The 9,348-nt window shown below is 57.6% G+C and overlaps 2 protein-coding genes across 2 annotated transcripts in view; both read left to right on the top strand.

The window, feature by feature from the left end:
- Nucleotides 1-3,983, top strand: part of CCDC151 (coiled-coil domain containing 151) — a 9,960-nt gene extending 5,977 nt beyond the window's left edge. The window contains exons 8-13 of the mRNA XM_006898856.1: nucleotides 237-389; nucleotides 1,447-1,607; nucleotides 1,699-1,855; nucleotides 3,008-3,163; nucleotides 3,593-3,677; nucleotides 3,865-3,983. Of these exons, the coding sequence (XP_006898918.1) occupies nucleotides 237-389; nucleotides 1,447-1,607; nucleotides 1,699-1,855; nucleotides 3,008-3,163; nucleotides 3,593-3,677; nucleotides 3,865-3,983 (831 nt within the window). The remainder of the gene's footprint in view (nucleotides 1-236; nucleotides 390-1,446; nucleotides 1,608-1,698; nucleotides 1,856-3,007; nucleotides 3,164-3,592; nucleotides 3,678-3,864) is intronic.
- An 843-nt stretch (nucleotides 3,984-4,826) lies between these two features.
- RGL3 (ral guanine nucleotide dissociation stimulator-like 3) overlaps nucleotides 4,827-9,348 on the top strand; it is a 22,520-nt gene continuing 17,998 nt past the window's right edge. The window contains exons 1-6 of the mRNA XM_006898855.1: nucleotides 4,827-4,859; nucleotides 5,278-5,391; nucleotides 5,985-6,217; nucleotides 6,319-6,372; nucleotides 6,538-6,752; nucleotides 7,580-7,591. Coding sequence (XP_006898917.1) covers nucleotides 4,827-4,859; nucleotides 5,278-5,391; nucleotides 5,985-6,217; nucleotides 6,319-6,372; nucleotides 6,538-6,752; nucleotides 7,580-7,591 — 661 coding nt within the window. The remainder of the gene's footprint in view (nucleotides 4,860-5,277; nucleotides 5,392-5,984; nucleotides 6,218-6,318; nucleotides 6,373-6,537; nucleotides 6,753-7,579; nucleotides 7,592-9,348) is intronic.

Here is a 9,348-nt window from a genome sequence, read left to right as displayed (position 1 = left end):
CAGCCTGTCCCTGACTCCCTCCTGTCCCTGACCACAGCCTGTCCCTGACTCCCTCCTGTCCCTGATCCCAGCCTGTCCCTGACTCCTACCTGTATTTAGCCCTTTCCTCACCACAGTAGTCCCTCTAGACAACACCCCTCAGTCCCTGCCCTCTCCCCGCCCAAGAATCCACTCACCCTTCCCCAGGCTCTGGGGCCAGGTGCTGACTTCAGCCCTGACTTTGACCCACCAAGCAGACTCATCGAGAGCATGTGCTGCTGCAGTCAGAGGATGTGACCCTGGATGGTTATCCCACCAAGACTGCAGAGCTGCGGCACCGCTGGAACATGCATCAGACAGAAGGGATGTTCAACAAGGTCAAGGACGCCACAGGTGTGGCCGACTCAAACGTGAGTGCTGCCTGCAGCCCTCCCAGCCCAGATGTCCCACAACTGGGCCCACCCAGGCCCACAAGTCCTACGTGTAGGGGAGTCCCTCCAGGAAGCTCACACCCCTCCCCTGCCCTATACAAGCCTGCTCTCTTCTTAAAAGACATCTCCCTCCATCCCTGCCACTGCCTCATTCTTCAGCCACCCTTCATCTATACTGGGTACCAGCATGGAATGTGAGCTTCCCAGAGACTGGGAGGATGTCCACTCTACTTCCAGCACCTGGCACATATCCTGGCAATGCTGTAGACACCTGGTACCACTGTGCCAGCTTGTTGGACAAGCAGGTCTTCTGCCTAGGGTCCCCAACTTTGCAGCATCTTCTCAAAATAGCTAAGAGCCCCCTCTGGGTGTCTGGGCCACACCTGGCTGGTCCTCTTTCTCCGCTTTGAGTGTTTTCCAGCTCTTATAAGGTGCTCTGGTGGCCTAGTTGTAAGAAGCCTCTCTATAGTCCCAAAGGCATACAATTCAAATCCACAGGTGTTTGGCGGGAGAAGGACGGGCAATCTCCTCCTGTGTGATTAACTAACTGCCTCTGAAAACCCACTGGAGGGTCAGCTATGAGTCAGTTCTGACTCGATGGCACATGACAACGACAACCACAACCAACAACCTGTATCCCTCAGTCACTGCATGAGGTTGCTTCCAAGAAGCTCCGGGATTCAGGGGTCGCCTTGGGGCACCGTGGCTAGGCCTCTTTCCAGAAGGGTGGCCTGGTGAGCAGATCACTCACCTGGATGGTGTGTGCTATCTGTTCTCAAGGACTAGGCGAAACCGGGCAAGAATGTGGCTGGCAGGATGGTTTAGAAAGGCAGCTGCCCTCACCACCACAGTGACACTGTTTCCAACACCCACTTGGGTGACTCCAATTCCTGAGACGAGAAAAGGCCCTGAGTCCTTCGCACGCGGGTGGGTCTTGTGTATTTAGTTCAAAGGATGCTGTGCAGAAAGTCCCCCGTTTAAGCAACGTGTCCCACTTTCGAGGTCCCGCTCTGACTGGGGGCTGGGCCGCCCGCAGTCCGTGGTGCGGAGGTTCCTGGCCCAGGGCGACACCTTCACGCAGCTGGAGAAGTTCAAGAAGGAGAACGAGGAGGTGCTGGTGAAGCTGAAGCAGGAGAGGCAGGAGCTGAAGCGGGAGCTCGAAGGTCTCAAGTACTCGGGGGAGGCCACGCTGGTGAGGTGAGGTTCGGATGGAAGGAGGAAGAGGAAGGAGGGCGCGGGGGCCTGGGCGTCGGGCCTCTCCCATGGCGGCCCGTCTCGCGCCCCTCAGCGAGCAGAAGCTGCAGGCCCAGCTGCAGGAGCGACTCAAGGAGGAGGAGCAGCGGCGCGCCGAGGCGCGTGAGCAGCTGGAGCGCACGGGGCGCGCTCTGCAGGTGGTCAGGGCGGGCCTTGAGCACCTGGTGGGCAAGCTACTCTACATCACTGTGGTAGGTGCCACCCCGTCCCGCCCCCTGCGTGTCTGGCCCGACGACTTCTGAGTCCCTGCTTGGTCTCAAACTTACCCTTGCTACAAGTCCCACCCAGGGGATCCCTGGCGGTGTAGTCTGTAGGGATGTAGGGAGTGGTGTGCCAACCCAAGCCAAAGACCCTACCGGAAACTCACAGACCACGCTCCAATGCGAGAGCGTCCCAAGACAGAAGCCTTCCCCCACCCAGAGCAGAGGCCCATTTCCTGTGTCCCTCAGGTGAGAGAGACCTTCCTGCTCTCTGGAAGAGACTGAGATTGTTCACAGCTTTAGTCTGCTTGGCTTCACAGTCAACACTCTTGACACCAGCAGCCAGGAAATTAAAAGACATATTGCGATGGGGAAGTCTGCTGTTAGGGACCTCTCCAAAGAGCTGAAGAGCAATGAGATCACTCTGGAGACTAAGGTGCGCCTGATACAGGCCTTGGTCTTTGCAATCAGTTGTTATGCAGCAGAGAGTTAGACAATGACTAGGGAAGATAGGAGAATTGGTGCCTTTGAGCTGTGGCGCTGGAGAAAAGTATTGAATGTACCATGGCCTACCAGGAAAACAAACAGATTCATCCTGGAGAGGGTTAAACCGGGCTGCTCCTTGGAGGCAAGGATTCTGAGGCTTCGTCCGTCCGACATACTTGGGACATGTTGCAAGGAGGGACGGGTCCTTGGAGAGGGACATCATGCTTGGGAGGGTGGAGGGACAGCACAGGAGAGGAAGACCCTCGATGAGGTGGATTGATTCAGTGACTGGGGTGATCGGGATGGGTGTGTCAGAGGCAGTGCGATTGGCACAGGACAGAGCAGGGTTTAGAGCTGTTGTACATAGGGTCACTATGAGTCGCAAGCGACTCGATGGCACATAACAACAGCAACAACAACCTTCACGCATGTGGCCTTGGACCGAAGGCCCTGCCCCACATAGGATACACCCAGCCCCACCGCGGCCCTGCCCCTATAGGTTGGCACGTCCCCACAGGTGGGCCCTCCCCTCGGAGATCCCGCCCCCACAGGTGAGCCTACATCTCCCTTCACTAATGGGCCCACACCTTGAAGTCTGGTCCCAGGGAGGGAAAGCCCCGACCCTCTAGGCCGTCCTGACTCCGCCCCTGGCCGCAGGAGGATAGCAGCTACGCGGAAAAGGAGCTGGACCCCCACACGGCCAGCTACCTACCGAACCTTCTGGGCATCGTGGAGGAGAAGCTGATGAGACTGCAAAAGCAGCTCGAGAGCCTCAACCTGGACGAGATGCTGGAGCACATCGCCAGTCACGAGGTGCCCAGGCCGTCAACGGGCCAGGGCTCAGGGGGCCAGGGGCCCGGGCCGAGCAAACAGGGAGCCAGGCGCGAGGGCGCCCCTCGGGGGACCAGGGACGAGGCCAGAGACTTGGAGGACAGAGGCGAGGGAGCCTCGGGGCAGGTCCAGGGAGACCAGAGGGGGAACTAGGGGTCGGGGAGGCTGGTATCAGAGGCCCAGGGTCGGAGCCTGGGGAGCCAGGGCCGGGCCTGAGGGCCTGAGAAGGGGCGGCCTGGGGTCAGGTGGGCTCTAAGGACAGGTTGCAGGGCTGGCCCAGGGGAAATAATGAAACAGTAGGCTAAGGGCAGCGGTCTTGGGGTGGAATGAAGCTGGGCAATGGGGGGAGGGGGGAGGGGAATCACCCTGCTGCCCCCGCCCACACTCCTCTCGGCGCCTCCCCCCACTCAGTTCTACGCCAGCTTAGAGGGAAAGCTGCCCCTGTACAACACCCGCATCGCGCTGCCGCTTGTCAGCTCCAAGGACAAGTTCTTCGGTCAGTGCGGGCGGGGGTGGGGGTGGGGAGGGGGGAGGGGCGGGGAGCGCGGTGGAGGCCAGTCTGAAGGCCGGGGTGGGCGGGGGCGCGGGGAGGGGACTAGAGAGGCGGGCGCCAGGAGGAGGGCCCGAGAGGGGGCCAGCGCCCGCGCGCTGGCGGGTCCCTCACTGCGACCCCGTCCCCGCAGACGAGGACGACAGCGAGGAGGATGACAACCACGTGGCCACCCGCGCGGCGCTCAAGATCCACTCGCAGAAGTTCATCGAATCCCGCAGCAGGAAGCGCAGCCGAGCGCGAAAGCCCTAGCCTGGCTCCCGCAGCCACCTGGTGCCTCCGAACCCCGCTGGGCCCCGCCGCCGCCCCCCGCCTCCTCCCCGAGGCCCCATCGGGGGCTGGACCGGCCGAGGCAGGTTGTGGAGCCAGCCGGCGACGCAGGAAGGAGGGGACAGGGGCCCGGCCGGACGTTCCCACAGTAAATCTTCCCAGGCCCGGCCTCCGGCCTTGGAATCTCGAAATAAAGGTCACCGACCAGCCCCTTGGGTACTCCCTCTCCTTGACCGGGTCATGGAGCTCTTGTGTGATGCAAATTGTTAATGGGCCTGACCGCTGACTGAAACGGCCACTCCGGAGCACAGAGGACAGTTGTGCTCCGACACTCCTGGGGGTGGTGGGAGTCAGTTGTCGGACCCAGGACCGGCCAATGTGTCCCCAGGCACTTGTCCCAGACGCAGCCGGGCCTGGGGAGGGACGGGGCCATCCGCTAGCTGGTCACACAGGTCGAGGCTCTGTCTCCAAGAGAGGAACCGCTCCCACTCCTGGGGCAAGTTAGTCCCATCCCGCAGGTGAGGGCAGAGGCCTCGGGCCGGGCTCCACCTGCCCCCCTACGTAACTGGGGGCCCTCTACACTCTAGCTCCCCTGCACCCAGAACAGAGCTCAGCCCTAGTAGGGAAAGTGGTTTTTTCTACGGAGGATGGGTTCATACACAGCCACGGGCTGGGGTCGCACAGGCCTGGCCGAGTGCGTGGGGGTCCAGCCCACTCCGGCCGCCCCGCCCACCGCACCCCGCCCTGGGCCGCCGCCCCGCCCCCACCCCGCCCGCCGGCCCTTCCGCCTCAGTCAGGGGCCGTAGAGCGGGACGGGCGCGGGCCATGGAGCGGTCAGCCGGCAAGGAGCTCGCGCTGGTAAGGGGGCGCGGGCCCAGGATCCCTTGGCGACCCCCAGGCCGAGAAAGTCCAGAGCCCCGCACTTAGATCCTTCTGTTCAGTCGCCCGTCAAACCTTTGGGGACCTCACGGGAGGCCCCATCTCCGGACCCAAGGGCCCTCATCCTGGAAATGTCTGGTTGTTTTTGGGAATGGGACAGGGAACTCCGAGCGAGTCCGCGGAAGGGGCTGGAGACTGATCCGGGGAGCCTTGACAGGACGTCCCCAGGGACCACCCAGTGTCCTCAGGACGGGGCAGAGGGGACTTCTGTGCCCAGAAGTTCGCAGAGACCTCGGGGGTAGGAGGGAGTGAGCATGAGTCCGTGAGGGGCGGGGGGTCGCTGGTGTCTGGAGACCTGTCCCCTTCTGGGGTGCTCTAAGCTGGCCTACGCGCTCAGGCGCCGCTGCAGGACTGGGGCGAGGAGACCGAGGACGACGCTGTGTACAGCGTGGCCCTGAGGCGGCAGCGCAGCCAGCGCTCGAGGCCTGGGGAGCAGGCGGGGGACAGCCAGGTGAGCCGGGGGTCGGGGTTGGGGCGGCCAGGTGAACCGGGAGTGGGGTGACCAGGTGAGACGGGGATCGGTGCGGGGCCCAGGGGAGCAGGGGGTGGAGAACGAAGCGGCTAGGTGAGGGTGGAGCTGCATGGGGGGGGAGGGCCACCTGGTGCGAGCGGGGTCTAAGGTAGCCAGACGAAGGCTGCTAGAAGAGAGGCGGGGCTTAAAGGTGACCAGGCGAGGACAAGAAGGCCCCTGGGGGCGGCCAGGAGAGCAGGGCGAGGCCTGGGGACCTGGGGAAGACGCAGGGGCAGCCGGGCAGCCTGGTGAGGGTGCAGCCAAGTTTGGGGGGTGGGGCTGATGGAAGGGCGGGGCTTACAGCTGCAGGTAAAGGGGCGGGACTGGGAATGTGGGGTGGCCCAGTAAGGGGGCGGCAGAGGCGGGCCTGGGAGGACAGGGTGCCTGGTATTGTGGGGTAGGGATCTTTTGTGGATAGGGTAAAAGGAGGGATCCAGGGGCCTCGCCTTCAGAGGGAGAGGATCAGATGCAAGGGCCCTGTTGGCGAGAGGGGTGTCCTGGGCACCAGCCGCCTGGGGCCCTCAGCCCCTCAGGTCTGGGTCCCTCCCCCCCTGCAGGCCGACGCCTTCCTCCATTACCGCACCAGCAAGGTGCGGGCGCTGAGGGCGGCGCGGCTGGAGCGGCTGGTGCGCGAGCTGGTGTCCGGAGACCACGAGCAGGACCCCGGCTTCGTGCCCGCCTTCCTGGCCACCCACCGGGCCTTTGTGCCCACAGCCCGCGTGCTGGGCTTTCTGCTGCCGCCGCCGCCACCACCACTGCCGCCAGGGTCAGTATCTACCTGGACTTTCAAGTACCCAGTCCCAGACGCCCCTCAGACTCAGAGGCTCACACCACCTCTTTACCATCTGATGAAGGGTCTCTTCACAGGGTGGAAATCAAGAAGGCAGAGGAACAAAATCTGAACCTCAACAAGAATCTGAGGTGAGGGGGCAGAGTTGGAGGTCGAAGGTCGGACCTGAGGGCTCTAGGACTGGATAACTGAAAACCCATGTTGGCTAATGACAGGTCAGGGGTCAAATCTGAAGTTAGGGGCAGAAGTGGTCTGGAACTTCGGGCACAGTTTTGAGGCCTCACCCCTCTTGCCAGGGCCGTGGTGTCTGTGCTGGGTTCCTGGCTTCGGGACCATCCTCAGGACTTCCGAGACCCCCCTACCCACCGGGACCTGGGCAGTGTCTGTGCCTTTCTGGCCTGGGCAGCCCCAGAGGGTGCTGAGGCCAGGGAGGCAAAGAGGCTGCTGGGAGATTTCCTGGAGGAGGCTGACCAGGACCTTGAGGAGGAGGCTCGGCCTGACTCGCACACGGGTGAGACTGAGGGATTTGAGGGACCCTGGGCCAGTTCTTAACTCTTAGCCTTGACTTCCCCACTTGTAAAAAGAGGTAATAGCTTACCCCCAAAAAAAATAATAACATTTGTCTAGCACACTCTGGCATCCCCATCCTGATGATAAAGTAACTCTGCAGTGGACAAAAACCTTCCTATGCTTCTAGCTACAAATCGTTCCACCTGACTTAGGAGCCACGAGGACCTGGGCTCAAATCTCAGCTCTGCCACTTCTTGTCTCTGTGACCTTGATAAACTCCTGCAACTCTCTGAGCCTCAGCTTCCTTATCTGTGAAATGGGGATGGGATCTTCATTCATTCAGTTCAACAGTTAATTAGTTACTGATTCTAAGCACACAGTAATGGACAGAGCACACAATTTCCTGGGAAAGACAGTCATCTCCTGGCAAATTATTTTTAGGGAGCTCTGCTGATGCAGTTCTTAGAGAGTTGCGCTGCTACCCTAAAGACTATGCCTCTTTGGAAGTTCGAATCCACCAGTGGCTCCTTGGGAGAAAGATGGGCGATCTCCTCCCATGCAATTTACAGCCTCAGAAACTCAGTGGAGGGTCAGGTGGGAGTTGGTCTTAACAACAAGGAGAGTTTTCCATTTTATTATTGTTAGCTCTGATTCTGAATTATTAGATCTCTCCCTCTTAGTTTGTGTTTTTAATTCTTCATCTAAGACAGCAGAAGAGCCGACTTGCTGTACCTGTTACATCCAACCACAACTAAGCAGACTTAGTCCAGGAGATCACAGGTCCAGGACAACAGATTAAAAAAGGGCTGGTTTGGAAGGAGGAAGGAGGGCCTCTCAGAGGTGTTCATGGTATCAAATGACGATGGAAATTCTTGATCGTTGGAGTCAGAAGTTCTGCACAGGAGTCTGCAGTCAAGTGTGTCTGAGTGTCCCCAGCCTGTGGCATTCTCTACTCCTGCCGCTGTGGCGTCTGTGCGTACCCACACTAACATTTACTTGGACCTCTGCCTCCTCTTCCTTCTTTTACACTTCACTCTGCACACTCGCTTTTTCCTCCACTCGGTCCTCATGGTTCAGAGGTCTCGAAGGAGAAGGTGCTAAAGTGGAGAGAGTTACAATAGTTTTTTACAGAGCAAGTCCAGCACTCTATTTGACCTTATACAAAAACGTTTGCTGACCCTGCTGGAGAGAGCTTTGGTGGTGTGGGCAGATCCACACACGTCATTCAGGTCTTCGATCACGTCATTCAGGTCTTTGTTAAAGGTCCCCTTCTCAGAGAAACCTTCCTTGACCCCCTCAGCACAAATAATTCCCCCACTTCCTCGACCTCTTGCCCTGTCTGATTTTTCTGCATCAGCACCCTTGACTTGCTGCAGTCTGGTTTGGTATTTTGGTTTTTGTTTCTTCCATCTGTGTCATAGATTGAGGACATGAGAAAAGGACATCCTCTTTGCCTCCAGCTGTGTCTGCAGGGGCAGAAGACAAGGCCAGCTTTGTTGCTGAGTAATTGCCTCCTGGCTCAGGGGTCAGCCCTCTCTGTGCCAACCGCTTATACGGTATCATCGCTCACCCATCTGTGTTTGATCTGATCCCTATTACAAAAGCTTCTAGATCCTCCCTAATCTCTGTCCCTTAATCCTCAGATTAAAGTGGCCACATTCCTCTCCCTTTTACAAAGTAGCAGCTACTTCTTTATGCCTAGTGACAAAGCCCAGCTATTTTAAATACTTGTATCCATCCTTTCCCCCCAAGTATCATTTTCTACCTGCCTTTATGATTTCATCAGCTCCACTGCAATACCAGAGGTCTATAGTTCGAATCCACCAGATGCTCTGCTGGAGAAGGAGGGGCAATCTCCTCATGTACCAGTCAGATCTGATTTGATGGTACACACACACACACACACACACACACACACACACACACAAATAATAATAATAATAAAAAATTTTTAAAAAATTTCATCAACTCATTGCCAAGCCATTAGAAAATAAGTCTCTGTGGCAGTCGCCAGCCCTGTGTGGCTTCCCCCCTCAATGTGGCTTTTAACATTGGATTTAAATTACCTGAAATTAAGTGAAAAGAAAAATTCCATTCCTTACACCATCCACATCTCAAGTGCTCCAGAGCCACCTATATGGCCTGTAGTGATCATACCGGACAGGGAGAGGATATTTCTTTCATGGCACAAAGAGTTAGTGAAAATACTGTCCCAGGTTTGGAGTTGTCTGAGGCATATCAAATAGACAAACCAAAATAATGTAGTAGACATATATGACAACGATCTGGCATGGCAAAGTGGACTGAGAGAGGGAAGAAAATGTGCAACAATGAATGAATGAAACAAACCAACCAACGCACAAAGTAGGAGAGACATCCCTCAGCTATCTTCAGCAGTTACCAATTTATTTTCTAATGAGGACTTTTTGAGTTTTGTATAACTTTCACACCCATAATAATTTTAATCAACAGAATTCCTTAATATTGAAAACACCCACTACTCCATAGTCAAGGCTCCTCAATGTCATGAAATTGTCCTTTTACAGTTATTTCTCCAAATCAGGGTCCAAAGACGACCCACTCAAGGTATTTGATTG

This window comes from Elephantulus edwardii, unplaced genomic scaffold (assembly GCF_000299155.1).
Source record: "Elephantulus edwardii isolate Elephantulus edwardi_28Jun2011 unplaced genomic scaffold, EleEdw1.0 scaffold00237, whole genome shotgun sequence".
Classification (NCBI taxonomy): Eukaryota; Metazoa; Chordata; class Mammalia; order Macroscelidea; family Macroscelididae; genus Elephantulus; species Elephantulus edwardii.
Note: the sequence above shows the minus strand (reverse complement) of the source record. Positions and strands in the feature narration are given on the sequence as shown.